The sequence below is a fragment of the Carcharhinus amblyrhynchos genome, chromosome 10 (assembly GCF_965287045.1).
Source record: "Carcharhinus amblyrhynchos chromosome 10, sCarAmb.v2.hapA, whole genome shotgun sequence".
Classification (NCBI taxonomy): Eukaryota; Metazoa; Chordata; class Chondrichthyes; order Carcharhiniformes; family Carcharhinidae; genus Carcharhinus; species Carcharhinus amblyrhynchos.
The window spans coordinates 41320820-41340628 of record NC_137333.1 but is presented as its reverse complement, the minus strand read 5'-3'; the positions used below and the strand labels follow the sequence as shown (position 1 = coordinate 41340628).

Below are 19809 nucleotides of genomic sequence, written 5' to 3'. Positions count from 1 at the left end.
AAGCTGATGGAACAGATAGGACTTTGGGAAATTCAAAAAACAAGGAGTCATCTTGTGGAAGTCAATTATGGACTACTTAGACAGAGTAGAATGATTTTTGAAAGACACAAAGTTTAAAATTGCAACAAAAACAGAAATAGCTGGGAGAAACTCAGCAGTCTGACAGTATCTGTGGAGAGAAAATAGAGACAACGTTTTGAGTCAGAATGACCCTTTGCCAGAGCTAGAAGTGTGATAAGGTTGAGTCCCAAGTTAATACAAACTTTTCAGCTTACAAACTTTTAAAGTTAATACAAACTTTTCAAACTTACCCCGTCACACCAAACTGCAACCCATATCGATTGTGCTAATTAGTTAATTTGAAATCACCTTTTCTTTAGTTTGGTGTATTAGCTGCTGTTAAGTAACATTTGATCAAATTGATTTTAGTTTGCTACAGTACAAGCCTTAAAACATGAAATCTTGTCCTTTGGGTGCTGAGAACTTTTTTTGAACATATTTTAGTCTCTACGGGGATAACACAACTTGCATTTGTTCCAAAGTAGCTTAAATATCTGTACAACTTGAAAGAGAAACCAACAAAATGTGTGATATTTGCATTGAGTCAAGCTTGGACAGATTTTTTTTTTTAAAAGATGAGTGACTGAATTACAAAGAACTTTGATAATAGAAACAAAATCTTATTTTCATCACACTATCCACAATAAATATCAAGTGGTAAAGTCCATGACATTTTTAAAAGAAAATTTAATGTAGTCAAACAGAGGCCCAAGGACAGACAACACATTGTTATTGACAACAGTTAGTGATAAACCCCAATGCTGGCCTTGCACAGAAATGGACCATTCATCACTTGAGATCTATTCCTGTGTTTATACTCCACATATGCCTCCTCTCATCCTGTTTCAGCTCAGTCTATTAGTGTAACTTTTTTCTCTCATTTTCCACTCCATATCTTCGTCTATCCTCACTTCAAATACAACTATGTTATTTGGTTTTACCTTGTGATATCAATTCCACATGCTCAACATACTCTAGGTTGACAAATATTCTTACTGGACTATGACTCTCACAACTATGTCCCCTAGTTTTGGGCTCCTCACAAACAGAAACGTCTCTATATCTAACCAACTGATCCTTTCATAATTTTAAAAGGCACAAAGCTTTTTATCTTGCACTCCACTCCTCAGGACACTTCACCAGAATACTCATCTAAGAGAAAAACAGAAGAAAAAGTTCACCAGGTGACTGACGGTCCCCTGCCCTTCTAGATGGAAGTAGTCATGGGTTTGGAAGGTGATGTCTAAGGATCTTTGCTGAATTTCTGCAGTGAGTCTCGTAGATAGCACACACTGCTGCCACTTAGCGTTGGTGGGTGAGGAGGCGGATGTTTTTAAAATGTGGTGTCAATCAAGCAGGCTGCTTTCTCCTGGATGGTGTCAAGTTTACTGAATGTTGTCAGATGGTGGACAGGCTTTGTGGAGTCGGACACAAGTTACTCACCCCAGTATTTTTAGCCTCTGATCTGCTCTTGCCTGCCAGGAAGAAATTCTTCAATATTATGGAGAAAGAAACTAGGACATACAAGTACTTTTAAATGTTTAAAGGTTGTGAAAGTAGCATCATCATTGTAATTACTCAGTGTACTTAGTTATCAAAGAATTTCTTATGTGAATGACCAATGCTGAAATAAAAATAACTGAAACAGAGCAGCCAAAGTGTCAAATGCTTTCCACTGAAAGAGGATGTCAATTGTGTTTTCTCAAATAAGACACCTCAACTTGCACGATTGTGAAAAGGTGACAGGAACAAGAACTTGCATTCACACTGCATCTTCAATGTAGAAAAATTATTTAAAAGTTTCAAAGTACTTCATGGATATGGAATCAAGAAGACACTGAGCCAAAAGAGGAGATATTAGTCAAGGGAGTGGATTTTAAGGACCGTTTACAACTGGGGGCATTTGGAGCAGGAATTCCAGAGCATTGCTCTTTTGCTTCGGAAGGCACAGACGTCAATGTTTTGGAAGGAGCAGGGGGTCAAGCTCAGTTAGTAGAATTTGAAGGAGGTTATAAACATAAGTCAACGGTATATTACTAACTGATTTAGACACAAGTACTTAGTATCCGAGATATTGGAGGTCAACATGGATCAGTGAAAACACAAGACGTAGATTAATTAGTGAGATAAAGCATAAGTAGCAGAGGCTTAGATGAGCTGATGTTTAAAAAAGGGAAAGGATAGGTTAGCCAAAAAGACATACAAAAGGCGGTGCTTGGAAGCAACAAATGCATGGAACACAGTTTCAGCAGGAAATAGACTGCAGCAGAGGCAGCAAGGCCTGGGAGAGCAAGATGCACAAAGTGCAAAACTACAGTACCTGTGCTCTCAGGGATGCCCATGCTCATGATCTAGATAGTCGGTATCTAAAGCAAATCAATCTGCCTCAGCCAATCCCAACTGACAGGCTACTCTGCCAATGATGGCTGTTGTTCTGAAGACTGCAAGAAGTCTCACAACACCAGGTCAAAGTCCAACAGGTTTATGTGGTAGCAAAAGCCACTAGCTTTTGGAGCACTGCGTCTTCATCAGGTTCATTCAGACACGTTCTGAACGTTAGGAATCATTAGCCTGTAGGGATGTGCTGATTCTCTGAGCACTCCTTTCTTGATTACCTTGTGGACTATTCTATTTCAGTCTTGTTGGGTACTGCTTTCTCCACTCTTCAGATCTAATAAAGTGCCTAGTTAACCCAACAAAGGCCCATGGCTTTCTGATCTCTCGCCCCCAAGTCCTTTCTTGAGTCTGTGGCCCCTGGTCCCTTGACAATAGGCCTGGCTTCCACCCAGCTGCTTGTGGATTCCTGCTGAAGGGGAATGAGAGGCTCACAAGTCATCTGACAGCTTTTTGAAGAGCTGGAAAAATTAGTTATTTTCACTCCAAAGGAACAGGAAATGTTGGACATGCTCAACAGGTCTGGAGATCTCTATGCATTTGTCACTGGCCCTTCATCAGAACTGGTGCAAATTATGGACCTCAAGTAGCAACTTGGTTTCTCTCATCACAGATGCTATCTTTGTTGCTGTGTATTTCCAGCATTTTCTGCTGATATTTCAGGTTTCCAGTTTCTTCAGTATTTTCTTCTTCTGTTACATGTCCCATATTGAGCTTTTCTAAGGATGATTAGTTTCAATTTAAGTGTGCGCGTGCCGGGGGGGGGGGGGGGGGGGGAGGAGAGAGAGAGAGAGAGAGAGAGAGAGAGAGAGAGAGAGAGAGAGAGAGAGAGAGTGGAGGGGAGGGGGGGGGGGGTGGAGAGGAGGAGGAGGAATGCGCACCCCTCAAGCTCTAAGCCCCCCTGGTGACAGATCAGTTAGTAATCTGTTACACAAAATACTAGCTATGGAAACAGACACAAGCCCACCTTAGAGCATTACTTGGCTAGGTACAGGAAGAGATTTGGAAAGGCAATAGCTTCAATTTTTAACATTTTAAGCTGGAAGAAATTACATTCAAAATTAAATATCAGATACAACTGACAATGGCAGTTGAGAAAGGTGGGGGAATATAACTGGATGCTGTCAATACACATAGAAGATGACCTCCATGCCATAGGACCTTGCATGTAGGTTCATTTTTAATACAGAGTGTGTTTGTTTACATTACGTGTGAATAAAAATGTGAAATTCAGAATAAAAATCTATTGTATCAAAAGGTCAGAGCTGATAGTCAGAATGATATTGTCTCGGATTATTCCTCAATTCAACTCTAAGACCAACCTCAAATTTAGCACCATGTGGCTATACTAAGCAAGCATCTGATTTCACTCACTACAAAAATGCAATATAGGAATGACGGCATAAATATAATTAATAACATGAAAGTGCTGCTGAACTGATGTCACTTATTACAATAAAGTCACTTGTATGTGTTCACACTTTGCCAAAAGGCAACTTTTAAGCTACAGACAAAAAGTTTCTTTTCTACTTCATTCTCGACACCTGGGCAATTCGGATAGTGAATACTTATTGCCCAACCCTAGATGTCCCCTGGAGATGGATATAGTGAAGATCTGCTTCATCTGTGGACGGAGGTGTTCGCTCAAAGCTGTTAGCAATATATGACCAAGTGGGGGCTTGGTGGGGAATGGCATTATTAATATGCCTGCTGCATTTGTCCTTATAAGCAGTGGAAGCCTTAAGTTCAAGAGATTCCATCAAAGAAACCTTGAAGTCTCGCTGCAGTATATCTTGCAAATATTACTTTGACTCGTACCTCAAAGGTTACTCTCAAATTGGAGATTTAGCAAGTGAGCCACTTATGACAGAATACCCGGCCTCTGAATTTCAGCAGCATGAATCGTCTAGTTGAATTTCTAGTCACTGTGATCTAAAGGAAGTTGAATGGTTTGAGATTCAGTGATGGTAAAGCCACTAAATGTCAATGGGGGTAGAAAGGCTGCTTCTTGTTAAAAATGGTCTCTGTCCAGCACTTCTGTGGCACAAATGTAGCTTGCCACTTTGTAGCTCAGATCTTGCAGCTTGTGGGCATGGACTGCTTCATTATTTGAGGAATTGGGAGTGGAGATCAACACAAATATCCAAAATTCTGGACAAGGCTGCAAGATGTGTGACAATATCACTTGCTTGGAAATTTCTGAGTAGCTTTTTTCAAAAGTTTGAAGCCAACGTGGCACACATTCCCTTTAGTTGTGTAATGTCCTTTTTTGTAGGTAAATTTGCATGCCTATTTCAGATACATGTAGATTATCAGAAGCACAGCTTAACAGCATCTGCCCTCCAGATGTGAAGATGATGACGACGACGACGACGACGACGACGACATTTATTTAGTGCTTGAGACATTGGTTAGTACCATGGGATCTTTTATATCCAATCAAGAGGGCAGTCAGATGGCTTTGGTTCAAAGCATCATCCTAAAGATGACACCTTCAACAGTGCAGCACTCTCCCAGTATGGCACTAAGCATCAGGTCAATTGGGAATTTCTCTTCAAGTCTGAATGAAACTCAAACCCAAAACTTTCTGACTCAGACAAGGGTGCTGTCCACCAAGTAAGATTGACACATCAGCCTTCATGCTCATGACCACCTATATTGGTGAATGGAACAGGGGAAAAAAATTGCAAACTGAAATCACAACATAAGGAGGTGCGGGGGTAAGTTAGAGAGATAAGTTAACCTACCTATAACTTATAAGTAGTAAAATAATGAATTTAAACATAAAAAAAAGTTGACTAAATACATAGGCTGGAATTAAATAAGTGAGTAAAATAAGGTTTGGCAGGGTGGCAGTGTGGGTGGTGTGTCATTGTTGCAGCATTTGAGTGTTTGCAGAGAGCAAAATCCCAGGCAACCACATCTGCAGATAACGTCTTCTTCCAAGTAATTCAAACTCAACAGTAGCTGAGCTGTAGCCAAAAGGACTGGTATTACACGGCAATAAGGAAGAAAGGCTCCTGGGGCAGTTTTATCCAAGAGTCAGTCACGCACCTTATACTGAGTAACTGTACAGGTCTGATTAGTTGTAACAAGGTGTGGCTGTATTTAAATAAATAATTTGCGATGAAAGTACATCCCCTTAATAAATTATAACTCAATGGAAAAATTGTTGCAACCATGACTAATAAGAAAAGTTAAAACTATTAAGTTTAAGGAAGAGACTTAAATTGCCAAAAAGAGTAGCAAGACTGAGGACAAGGAGCGTCTTAAAATGCAGCAAAAGATAACCAAGAAATTTATCAAGGACAGAAAATGTGACAGTAAACCAGCTTGGGATATATGAAAAGTTCTGTCAGTATTAAGAAAGGAAGAGACTAGCCAAAGTAAATCTGAATTCCTCAGAGGCAGAGACAGGAGATTAACGGAATAAAGAAATGGCAGAGACAGTTAGCAAATATATTACATCGCTCTTCACTGTAAAAGGCACAAAACACATTCCAGGAGTAGGGGGGAAATGGACTGAATGTTGTGATGTTGGTTTGCAATTTTTTTTCCTCCTGTCCCATTCATTAGTGAAAATGTGGAATTTAAGAATATTCATATTAGTAGTCTGGAGAAATTGGTGGGATTGAAAACTGACAAGCCCTGGAACCCAATAGTGCAATCTTATGGTCTTTAGGAGGAGGGTATAAATACAGTGGATACATTGATTTGATCTTCCAAAATACTGGATATATTTAGAATAGTTCTCAGAAGTCACAAAGATTGAAAACAGCACCACTTAAAGTCGAAAGGAGTGGAAGAACACAAAATAATGGGCAATTAGCCTAATACCTTATAACATGGGGGAAAAAAAATGTTTGGGCTACTCATTAGATGCTAAAATATTAAACAAATTTTAGAAAACAGAAAATAAACCTTGGATTTTTTTTTCCAAGTTCAGAATGGAAAAGTATGACACACACTAAGACAAAATTAGATTTCTGGGACAGAGGGGCATTTACCAGCAGTTAAAACTTAGTAAGAACATAAGAAATAGGAGGAGTAGGCCATCTAGCCCTTCGAGCCTGCCCCGCCATTCAATAAGATCATGGCTGATCTGTCGTGGCTCAGTTCCACATTCCCGCCCTCTCCCCATAACCCTTAATCCCCTCTCTTATCAAAAACCCATCAACCCGCGTCTTAAAAATATTTAGCGAGGCAGCCTCCACCACCTCAACAGGCAGAGAATTCCAGAGATTCACCACCCTTTGAGTGAAGAAGTTCCTCCTCAACTCCGTTCTAAACCGCACCCCCCCCACTTTATCTTGAGGCTGTGCCCCCTAGTCCTACTGTCCTTTCTGAGCGGGAAGAGTCTCTCCACCTCTATCCTATCCATCCCATTCATCATCTTATACGTCTCAATGAGATCTCCCCTCATTCTTCTAAACTCTAACGAGTACAAGCCTAGTTTATTCAGCCTCTCCTCACAGCTCAACCCCCTCAACTCCGGTATCAGCCTAGTAAACCTCCTCTGCACTCCCTCCAAGGCCAAAATATCCTTGCGTAAGTACGGCGCCCAAAACTGCACACAGTACTCCAGCTGCGGCCTCATCAATGCCCTATACAGCCGCAACAAGACCTCCCTACTTTTATATTCAATCCCCCTCGCTATGAAGGCCAGCATCCCATTAGCCTTCCTTACCACCTGCTGCACCTGCAGGCTGGGTTTTTGCGACTCAGGCACAAGGACCCCGAGGTCCCTTTGCACCGTCGCCTGCTGCAGTTTTTCGCCACGTAAGTAATAATCCTTCCTACCATTATTCCTACCAAAGTGGACCACCTCGCACTTGCCAACATTAAATTCCATTTGCCATTTCCTGGCCCATTCACCCAGCCTATCTAGATCCTTCTGCCGACTCTCCACACCCTCCGCACAATTTGCCATCCCACCAATCTTGGTGTCATCAGCAAATTTCGACACCATACACTTGGTTCCCTCCTCCAGATCATCTATATAAATGGTAAATAGCTGAGGCCCCAGCACCGACCCCTGGGGCACTCCACTAGTCACCAAGCGCCAATCTGAATAGCACCCATTAACCCCCACTCTCTGCCTCCTATTTGACAACCAATCCTCTATCCACGCTAACACCCTACCCCCAACTCCATGCCCTTACCTTCTGCAATAACCTCTTGTGAGGTACCTTGTCAAACGCCTTCTGAAAATCAAGAAAGACCACATCCACCGGCTCTCCTCTATCCACTGCCCTAGACACGTCCTCATAGATCTCCAATAAATTTGTCAGACACGACTTCCCCTTAACGAAACCATGCTGCGTCTGCTCTATCAAGCAATTCCCCTCAAGATGCCTCGCTATTTCCTCCTTGATGACTGATTCTAACATTTTACCTACAACAGACGTTAAACTAACCGGCCTATAATTCCCTGCCTTTTGCCTGGCACCCTTCTTAAACAACGGCGTAACATTAGCCGCTTTCCAATCTTCCGGCACTTCCCCGGAATCCAGCGACGTCTAGAAAATAACCACCAAGACATCCACTATCACCTCCGCCATTTCTTTCAGAACCCTCGGATGCATTCCATCTGGTCCTGGGGACCTGTCCACAATCAGTCCCTCCAGTCTGTCGAGCACCACCTCTCTAGTAACAACAGTGTCATCGAGACCCTCCAGTCCTACCACCTTTCCATCGCTAACACCCGGCAAATTATTCACATCTTCGTCCGTGAAGACCGAAACAAAAAAGTTATTCAAGACCTCAGCCACTTCCCCATCCCCTACCATTAAGTCCCCCCTCTCATCCTCTAAGGGTCCAACGTTCACCCTAGCCAGCCTCTTTATATATTTATAAAAACTCTTGCTATCCTTTTTTATATTAAGCGCTAGCCCAGCTTCATAGTTTCTCCTACCCTTCTTTATCAACTTCCTTGTCAATCTTTGTTGACATTTAAACCTCTCCCAATTCTCTTAGTACATAATTAAATTAGTACATAATGTACATTAGTACATAATTAAAAATCCAGTTACAGCTCATGTACAAGGCAAAACAAATTTTTTTTAAAAAAAATGACACTACAGTGCAAAAAGTTTTATCAGGTCGATGATGTCCAATTGGAGTGCGTGGCTTTTAAGCAGTGCACCCTATGATCATGTACAGAATCAGTGACAGCAGCTTCTAGATTTCTGCAATTAACTGTGCATACACAGATTCCAGAAGTTGCTGTTAATTTCAGCGTAACAATGAATGTTGACAATTCTGCTATCACCACCATCACAAAATCCAGGGTTTTGAAGTCACTCAGTTCAAGTTACACATCCTTTTCAACTCTCCTACTGTTATTTCATAATCCTCCAATCTGGTTAAGGAGGCATAGGATTGTTTGCCCTGTTCACTTAAACAAGTTTCTATACTTAGTTCACCTGTCCAAAGACAAAATTCAGATTGAATTTCACAAACAGCGAATAATACATACACTACTATAGCATTGGTGCAAGGTAGCTGTGTGTTGCATCATCACTGTAACTATCATATGATAGCCCAATTTGGGAGAAAGAACATTATTTAATCCTGAATCAAAGCTCATTTCTCTGATAAACAGGTTACTCTGTTCAAGTGTAGCTTTGGACTTTAACATATGAACATAGAACACAGGACAGTACAGCAGTGGCCCTTCGGCCCTCGATGCTGTGCCAAGCCATGTCTGAACCCAAGATCAAGCTCTCCCACTCCCTATCATTCTGGTGTGCTCCATGTGCCTGTCCAATAACCGCTTGAAAAGTTCCTAAAGTGTCCGACTCCACTATCACAGCAGGCAGTGCATTCCACACCCCAACCACTGAGTAAAGAACCTACCTCGGACATCCCTCCTATATCTCCCACCATGAACCTTATAGTCATCCACCCGAAACACAGTCTCTGAATATCCACTCTATCTATCTCCCTCATCATCTTATAAACTTCTATTAAGTCGCCTCTCATCCTCCTCCGCTATAAAGAGAAAAACCCCAGTTCCCTCAACCTTTCCTCATAAGACCTACCCTCCAAACCAGGTAGCATCCTGGTAAATCTCCTCTGCAGTCTCTCCAGTGCTTCCACATCCTTCTTATAGTGAGGTGACCAGAACTGCACATAATATTCCAAATGTGGTCTCACCAAGGTCTTGTATAGTTGCAATATAACCCCACAGCTCTTAAACTCAAACCCCCTGTTAATAAATTCCAACACACTATAAGCCTTCTTCACCGCTCTATCCACTTGAGTGGCAAACTTCAGAGATCTGTGGATACGAACCCCAAGATCTCTGTTCCTCCACAGTCCTCAGAACCCTACTGTTGACCCTGTAATCTGCATTCAAGTTTGTCTACCAAAATTAATTACCTCGCACTTATATAACATGGTTAAGCTCCACAAATTTAGCAATTTTGTTAACCAGAAACACAAAATGTTATAATTGGTAGTGTGAAGGCACTTTTAGAGACATGCCGATTCTCCACAGTCAAAACACATACCTGTTAAATAATCAACAATAGCAAAAATCACAATTAAGTCCACTCCATCTCTTCCAGTTGCGCATACATTTTTACAAAGGTCTCTGGCCAACATTTGGAAATACGAACCTGGATTAATTAGCACACTTGCATTGAGGAGTGAATGGTGGTGAACAGTAATGCACACTGCATACATTTCCACTCAGGTAGCAAAGTGTCAGAAATATTTTTAAATGTTTTCTATCTTCATGTTAGAAGTTCTTCAGCAGTTTATAATTGGGTGATAAAATACTGATCAAAAAATTTCCAAGTACGCTGAAGGCCTTCAGAATTCAGGTGGCAGGATGCGTTGCCATCGTGAATGCATAGCAAAATGCGAAGGATTGTTCCAAAAGAAAGTGAAGAGCCAATCTAAACACAAGATAAAGTAAATGCATAATGGTACAAAAACTGAAAGCTTACCAATTCTCGATACACTCCTTCAGGTTTCCCGTCTACCTTTATACACTTCTCCTCTCGGTTCTTCTGGAACGCATCCCTGTTCTTGTTGCCTGTACCACTTGAATTCAAATTGCTCCGGACATTGCTTCCTCCACCAAATATCTTTGCCTTGGTTTCAAGAGAAGATATTCATGAAATAAAAATTTAATATATTTGACCGTACCCATTTAATTGCAGACACCAGGACCTGAAAAGTATGTATTTAAAAATTTGACTGCAGTAACCCATGTTATACAGTACATATTCATATACTTTATAACCAATGCAGTAAAGCACAAACATTTCTTCACAACCACAAATGATTAAATACATCTACAAATATTAGCTGACATTCATGAAACCATCAATAATACTGTAAGTTTGTCTCAATTAAATGTATAAATAGATTTTGATGGTGCATGCCAAGTGACAAATTTTCTGCAGGACAAATCCCACTACCAATAAGTATCAGGGCCTTGTATCTCTTGTCAATAATTTCTAAACACATTATTTCTGCAAAACTACACCATACATCTTGGTTTCTTCCAAACAAGTATTACTATTTTTAGGATAAATCCACGTTCTACTGCAGTTGCAGAATAACTTCTCATTTCCACATGTCATGAAGCTTTTAGAGTTGGTTGAGCCGTTTTTAAAATCATTGTGATCTTTTACTAATTTTCTGTTTGGTATGTGTGAAAGTATTCAGTACACAAATAATACATCTACCCTTAAATAGTGAATTGCAAATATACTTCCTTCCATATTCTTTACACTATTAAAAAGTTAACCAACATTTTAGCAAGTAACCAATTTCACACCATCTGTCCTATAGGATAATAGAATAGAATAGAGGCCACTATTCAGCTTATAGTGACGTGCCAGCTCCTTGAACAAGCTACCCAATTAGTTCTAATTCCCTAGGCTTGCCCCACAGATTTTTAAATGCTTTCTTTTCATTTATGTGTTCTTTTTGCTTATGAAAATTACGATTGCTTCCATTCGGGTTTTGCATTTCAGATTATAACATGCTGTGTTTGAAAAAAATAAATTGCATTTCACGTCTGGTTATTTACAGAGTTAAAATAAGGCACGACCAGAATATCATTCTAACAATACTTGCTCAATTTACTACAACCTAAGAATAAATTTGCATTTAACATCTTCAGTCTCTCAACTTCAAAGTGCCAAAGCCTTGGAGAACTTTTCTTTTCAGTCCAGTCACTATTCTAATCCTCACATTGGAATTCCTTGTCTACACACATTCCCTGCTCCCCAATCTGATCAACTCCTTCAGCGCCAACAATACTTACCCTGAAAAATAAACTTGCAGTTCTTCCTACTGCAATATCTTACACAAACATCTCCCTTTTGATGTATCATTGGCAACTTAGGCTTCAGTTGCATCAGCTCCACCTGGTGGAAACGCATCCACAAATACTTCTGCCACTTGAACACCTTGTACTAATAAAACCCATCTCTGAATAAGTTTTTGTTCACATTTACTAATCTCCATCAGACAGGTGTCTATTCCTTCCCCCACTCCCACACACCTCTTGGAAGTATCTAAGGACATTTGATATCGAAAACGTTATACAAGATTCAATTGTTGCCGAAAGGCAAACATGTTAGCCAATTTTGCAAAGTCCCAGATAGCTTTGAGAATCATGCCCAGATAATCTGACTTGAAGAATAAACTTTCAGAGTGACATGGAAATGTTTACATTCATCTCATCAGAACGAGTCTTGATTTAACATACATCATCTAAAGGTTGACAGCAATGGCAGTATAGCATTCCCTCAATCCCAGACCGAAAATGTCAACCCACCCTCAGAACAAATTGCCAGAATGGGAATTGAATCCTTGGCTATTTTACTTCGAGGTGTTTTGAGGCTTATATCATTCTTCTAGATGGCAACATGTGGGATAATGGGCTTACACTAGCAGGTCTCCTGTGGCACAGCTAATAGCAAGTCTGAATGCATGCTGGGAGCAACAGGGTGAGTTGGTTTGTAGAGTTGCACAGAATTACAGGAACATTTGGAAAGAAGTTTTAATTCAGTTACTGAACAGGTTTTTTGGGGATGCTGATAAATAAGTTGCATTTTTACTTTGGGTACAAAATTGAATAAAATTTGTTTACCTACTGGTTAGAGAAATAAATAAACCATTATGTACTGCATTCCAACAAAGCAGATTACGAGAAAGCTACACTCAGTTTCCCTGTTGGAAATAAAGCATTGGGCCAGCCATGCAAGTTTCAATGCATTTGGTCATGCACACAAGTTTTGAGGGTGCTCTTGTGGTATATCAGGTAGCACCCTGCCTCTGAGTCAGGGGCTTTGGGTTTGAGTCCCATTCCAGGGCTTGATGGCCAAGGAAAGTGTATTTATGATTACCAATCTGCAAATTCTTCTGAGACATGTCAATAGGGCTGGAGGGTGGGGTGTTGCTGGTGGAGGGAACCAAGATAAAATGCAGGAGAGATTCCTGGTGAGCTATATAAAATGAATAAAAAATGGAGTCTGTGCCATAACTACCAACAGCTCCAGACCACCACATACATGTAGCAAGTGAGACTCAGAACTCTGAGTAATCTACAACACAGGGACTCTGAGTTCTGTTTCTGAAGCTCTGTAGGGCAGAAAAGCATCACACCTATTTCTCAAAAGGGATAAGAAGAGCAGATGGCTGTGGCTAAAATAATAATGTTGACACTGCAAATTGCGATTTTAAAATGTGGAGACTGTTTTCCCAGGAAATAAAGTTTTATTACAGTCCACATTTCTTCGTAACATAATCCAAAACAAAAGCCCAGATTACAGAATCTTAAATTTAGTCCATCTAGACTTATTCCTATTCCATTCCAATTCATCCAAAGTCATCTACAGCTGCAGGATCTCAACCTGCCTAAAATCATGCTCATTCTCTGTACTCACTAGTGATCCTCGTATTAACAGTAACATGGCTGCTGTTTCAACATTGCAATAAAGTTAGGGGAACAAAATATCTAAACAAATCAGCAATCACTTGTGCAGAGGATGATTATTCCTTATGAATGGCTGGATTTAAATTAAATGTCACTGTTGGCTGTGAGATTGCAAATAGCTCAAGAGCCCCTCTAGGTTCTCCAACAGTAAAGACTCTGCTTGTTTGATAGAAGTGGTAGCAGAAGGTTGATTCAAGAAACTGCCTTCTCTTTCCGTCCCTCGCAATATTTTCGCTCAGTGGTTGTTCTTATTGATTAGAAGATCTAGCACCATTTTTGATGATGTATCACCATTATGGTCATTCCTGGGTATCTAACACCCATTTGTTGATGCCAACAAAGCAGACCTTCATGGAGGCTTGGAGGTAGTCTCTGAAACATTTCCTTTTGCCAAAAATAAACCAATCTGAGCAGACAACCAGTAACTGGGGGATATTTGGGTGAAATTAGTCTAGCAGGTAGCAAAGTCAGGAGTGGGAGCAAGGCAAAGTTAGCACATCAAAACAGAAATCTGAAAGGGCTATGGTAAGATGCTGGAATTTTTAACATTTGTGGGCTGAGTCAAAATGAGGAAGGGCTTGTTGTCGATCTGGGCTGCAATCAACTGGAAGAAACAGAAACAAGTGCAACAGAAGACAGCTCAGCAACTAAAGTTCTAACTGATATTCAGAAGTAAGTTGTGAGCTTGTAACAAAAGCACAACTCTCCAAGAAAATGTCTATCCTCCCAAAATATATCCAAACATCTCAGAACTGCTTGATTCTGCAGCTCCTGTCAATCGCAATTTCTGAATACTTTATTTCACTTAATCAACTGCAGAAAATATTCATTCTTCAAGAACTTGATACTTTACCTCCTTGTTCTTGCTGATTTCTGCAATAGCAGCAGTCCTTTGCTTTTCAAATTCATCATCACCCCCAATTTTATTTGTGCTGGCAACCTGTAGCGTTTTCCTTTTATCAAGGTCTCTACTATCAACCTGGTCACGAGTTAAACATTTCTGGAAAAAACGCAAGTTTTTTGCAATTAATACAAGATGGATGAGGCCAAACAAAACACAGCAACTTTCTTTCCTGCTAGAATTATTTCTGTTAAATGAAAATAAATTTCTTCAAGGAAAAAAAAGAATCAAGTGAACATTTTTGTTAAAAGCATTCTATGTAGCAAAGAAAAATAAATTGGAAAAGAATAATAAGAACTAGGCAGGCAGTGGATGAGAGCAAGTAGTGCCATGGCTGTTGCATATTTGGATTTTCATAAGCATTTGATACGGTGCCACATGGCACACTGGTTAGTAAATTAGAAATATTTGGGATTACTGGGTGCTTGGCAGCATGGATTAGGAGTTGCCTAAGAGATAGGAAACAGAGGGGTAGGTATAGATGGACATTTCTCAAATTGGAGACGAGCTGAAGGTGGTGTTTTCCATGGATCAGAGTGGGGCCCCTGCTTTAACTGATTTTGATGAACAACTTAGAGATGGGTTTTGAGGACAAAATCCCCAAATTTGCAGATGATACCAAGCTTGGGAGAATAGTGAATTGTGAGGATTTGCCCAAACATGAATTTCAATGCAGCAAAATGAGGTAATGCATTTTGGTAGAATGGTACAACTTTGAGGGGAGTACAGAAGCAGAGTTATCTTGGGGTTCAAGTGCACAGTTGAGGCTGGCCAGGCAATTTGAAACACTTGTTAAAAGGAGGCTAATAGGATCCTGCAGTTTACAAATAGAGGCAATCAGTATAAAAGCAAGGAAGTTATGCTACGCCTCGACAAACCATTGGTCAGACCATATCTGGAATACGGTGTTCAATTCTGGGCACATTTAAGGAAGGATGTTAAAGCCCTTGAGAGAGTGCAAAGGAAATTTACCAGAATGATACAGGGATGAGGAATTTTTAGAAACAAGGAAAGATTAGAGAAAATTAGCTTATTCTCCTTGAAGCAGTGAAGATTAAGAGATGATAAAAACAGAAGATGCTGGATAATCACACAACTGATGAGGATCATCCAGACACGAAACGTGAGCTCTATTCTATCTCCACAGATGCTATCAGACTTGGAGAGATTTTCCAGCATTTTCTCTTTTTGATTCCAGCATCTGTAGTATTTTGCTTTTATCTTAAGAGGTTATCTTAGTTAGGTGTTCATAATTATGAGCAATTTTGACAGGGTAAAGAAGGATATTCCGTTTCCACTAGTTGTCATTTAAGTGACTAGGGGGTCACAGTTTGAAAACGGTCAGTAAGGGAACTAGGAATGGAATGAAACCTTTACTTAATGGTTGTTGGGATTTGGAATGTGCTGCCTAGGAGATTGGTGGAGGCAGATCCACAGCAGTTTTCAAAGGAGAGCTGGATACCTATTTTAAAGTGATGAATTTAGAAGTCTACAGAGATAAGGCTAGAAAATAGGACTAGCTGGGTACCTCTTTTAGGAGGTGCTGCAGCCAAATCGAGCCTGTTCCACCATTCAATATGATTACTCATCGTTCACTTCAATGCTTTTCTCCCCCCACAATCCCTTTATTTCACTGGTATTTAGAAGTGTGTCCATCCCTGCTTTAACATGCTCAACAACTGAACATCCACAGCACTCAGGAGTAGAAAATTCCAATGATTCACAACTCGAGTAAAATAATTTCTTCTCATCTCAGCCTCAAGTGGTTTGTCCCTTATTTTGAAATTTAGTTCCTGAGTTCTAGACTCTCCAGTCGATGAAACAGCTGACCTGAATCTGACCTGTTTAAATCACTCTCAAGTATTTTGTAGGTTAAGCAAAGTTTCTCCAATCTCTCTCGATAAAACAGCCCTGCCATCCTGGGAACAGATCTGGTGAACTTCCATGGCACACAGGGCAATAATATCCTTTCTCAGATATAGGAAGGAAAACTGCACAGTGTTGCTCAGGTGCAGTCCAACCAATTCTATACTATCAAAGCAAGACTTCACCACTCCTGTACTCAAATGTTCTGCAATAAAGTAACATACTCCGTCTTCCTAATTACTTGCTGCACCTGCTTGTTAGCTTTCAGTGCCTTACTGACAAGGTCTCTTTGTACATGTACACTTCCTAACCTCTGCACATCCATTTCTCACCGAAGCAGATAACATCTCATTTTTACACATTATATTTAATCTCCCACGTTCTTGTCCACTCACTAAGCCCCTTAGCATCTTCCTCACAAAATACATTCCTACCTAGCTTTGTCATTCGCAAACCGAGGAATATTACGTTTGGGTCTCACATCCAAATCATTCATATATATTGTGAATAGTTGATGCCCAAGTATTGATCCTTGCAGTACCCCACTGTTCACAGCTTTCCAATGTCAGAATGATCCATTTTTTCTACAACTTTTTCTGCCCATTAAAAAAGTCTTAATCCATGCCAATATATTGCTTCATATCCAACGTTTTACCTTTGCTAACCTATTGACTTTATCAAAGGCCTTCCAAAAACCCAAGTTCATGACAGCACCAACTTCCTTCATCAATTACGTTAACAATCACTCCAACAGGTTCATCAAACATGATTTCCCATTCAAAAATCCATCTTGACTATGCCCAATTATCATTTATTACCTCTTTTATAACAGATTCCAGCATTATCACTAATGCTGATGACTACTACTGACTGCTGCTACTACAGTTTTCCTGTTTTCTCTCTCCCTCTCCTCTCAAATAGGGTGACATTTGCTACCTTCCAATCTTTAGGGACCATTCTGGAATCTACTGAATTTTAGCAGATGATCACTATCACATCTGTTATCTCCTTTGCTACCTCTCAACACTAGGACAGTGATGAGTAACTTCGGTGAGCGAGTGGGCCGCACGAGCGGCCCTCCTTTGCATCAGTGGACCGCAAGATTTAAATCAGGTATGTTCACTAACCATGACCCCATGAATAAGATTAAATACACTTAATACATGCCAAATGTCCTAGAACAAGTTATAGAAAATGCTTATTCACTTGTATATTAATGGAACTGTCAATTTCAATTGATAGAAACAAAATAAATATTTACAGAGCTCTCCCAGTCAATGTTGTGTGCAATCAGCATGCACCTCATTTCACTTGTCCTTCCTTGCTTTACGTGCATATCATTTCAGTTATACTGGAAGGAAAAAACCACGTGGACGGAAATCAGCAGGATGTGGCAACTCTGCACATGTGCAGTGGTCAGCAAAATGTCTCACTCCACATCTCATGCCGCAGTCAGTACTCAGATGAGTGACATGTGGTCTCTGGGTCGCAGACTGCACACCACTGCTCTGATTTAAAATATCATGTCTCAGGGACTTACCAACTATTAGTCCCATTAATTTCTCCAGAATAATCTTCTCACTAACAGCATTCTTCATTCTCCCTAGTCCCTTGGACCTATAATTCTGGGAGATTTATAGATCTTCCTCAGTGAGACAGATACAAGGTAATCATTTAGCTTCTGTCATTTCTCTTCTAACCATTATAAATTCTCCCGACTCTGCTTGTGATGGAGCCACATTTATTTAGGCAAACATTTCACTCTTACGTACCTAAGCTTTAAGAGTTTATTTTTGTTTTTTCCTAGATCACATTCATATTCTATTCTTTTCTGAACAGTTTCTTGGTGCTCCTTTGCTTAATAACGGGAGATTTTGGACAAACATTGTTGTTTTGACACTCCAGCTGATTTACTCAAATTACACTGCTCAGCAGGCTTGACACCGATGATGAAAAGCTCAAAGCAAGTAAGTATGGGACAAACAGGGATGTATGTGTGGTCTGACCATTGTTATAAGGAATTGTACAGCTAACAATACAGGGTAAGAGAGGCATTCAGTAGTTTAACCTTCTCACCCAAGTGATGGGCAAGTGTGCAGGTCGAGTCTTAAGTCATATCAGCAATTTAAGCTGACTCATTCACCAACTCTCCATTTCAGATTTGGCATCTGAAAACCTAATGGACAATTTCAATGAAGCACAGTACAGTAATGGGATGTCGCCCAAGAATGGATTAGTTTTGACAAAGATACAGATCCAGAATCCATAAGTCTTCTTAATGAATCCATTAATATTAGAAGAAAAAGTGATCTGACTTTTTGGTAGAATGTTGTGGGTCGTTTTACTTTGAAGATTGTGGACTGTCGCAGTGGTGGAATTTGTCACAGCTGTCCAAATGTGAACATGATTTTCAGTGCAGTGTGCTGGGTGTGGATGGGATTGAAGCTTCCTCAGTGAGATAGAAACTCTTAATAAAAAGATATTTTTTCAGTTCTGTGGTTATATAGCATCACCCAAACAGGGTAAAACTTAATGTTTCTAGAGCAAAAGCTCAATTAGAAGTGCATAAGTGTATTAACATAGTTTAAATTGAGTTAACACAGCATGGTGGATGTATCAACTGAGTGTTCTATTCACTTGCTGAAGTTGCACTCATCCACGCAAGTGATCCATCATCACGCTCCTGACTTATACTTTGTAGATGGAGGGGCTTTAGGGACTCAGGTGGTGAGTAACCCACAGAATTCCCAGTATGTGCGTGACTGGTCCAATTCTGTCCTTGGTAACCCCCAGAAATGTTGATAGGATATTTAGTGATGTTCGAACTTAGAATCCCTACAGTACAGAAAGAGCGTTGCAGCTATACAGGAACTGTTTGGCAAACGCCATGATTAGTTCTAGATCATGTCTTCAGCACTATTACTGGAATTCTGTGGGGCCATATCCTTTCCGGTATCTAGTGCTGTCAGTTGTTCCTTGATATCAAGTGGAGTGAATACAATTGGCTGAAGATTGGAAAACAGCTGCAAATGCTTCAGCCTTATCTTTTGCACTAATATGCTGGGTTCCCCCATCATTGAGAACAGGTACATTTGTGGAGCCTCCTCCTCCAATTCTTGTTTAATTATCCACTGCCATTCCCAACTGAAAATGGCAGAAAATACAGAGCTTCGATTTGATCAGTTGGTTGTGGGATTGCTTAGCACAATCTGTTGTGTGTTGCTTCCACTATTCGACATGCAGGGAGTGCTGTATTATAGTTTCACCAGGCTGACCCTCATTTTTAGGTATGCCTGGTGCTTCTCCAGGCATGCCCTCCTGCACTCTTCATGAACCAGGCTTAACACTGCCAAGTCTTAAGTTGCTAAATCTGTTGTCCCATTTAGCACATTGGTAGTGCCACACAGCATGACGACAGGTATCCTCAATGTGAATTTGGAACTTTGCCTCAAGGGGTGTGTGCTGGTCACTAATAGAATCCCTACAGTGCAGGAAGCCATTTGGCCTACCGGACCTGCACCGACAATAATCCCACCCAAGCCTTATTCCCATAACCCTACATATTTACTCTAATCTCCGACATTAAGGGAGAATTTATCATGGCCAATCACCCAAACCCACACAT

The 19809-nt window shown here is 40.5% G+C and overlaps 1 protein-coding gene across 3 annotated transcripts in view; it reads right to left on the bottom strand.

Annotated features, from left to right (window-relative positions):
- The window catches only part of tdrd3 (tudor domain containing 3), a 110061-nt gene that overhangs the window by 48931 nt on the left and 41321 nt on the right, over window positions 1–19809 (bottom strand). For all 3 annotated transcript variants that reach the window (XR_013888028.1, XM_080196909.1, XM_080196910.1), the window contains exons 7-8: window positions 14271–14417; window positions 10410–10556 (exon numbers count right to left, since the gene is read on the bottom strand). Coding sequence is in view for 2 of the 3 variants with exons in the window: in XM_080196909.1 (XP_080053035.1) it covers window positions 10410–10556; window positions 14271–14417 (294 nt within the window). In the remaining variant the exon portion in view is untranslated. The remainder of the gene's footprint in view (window positions 1–10409; window positions 10557–14270; window positions 14418–19809) is intronic.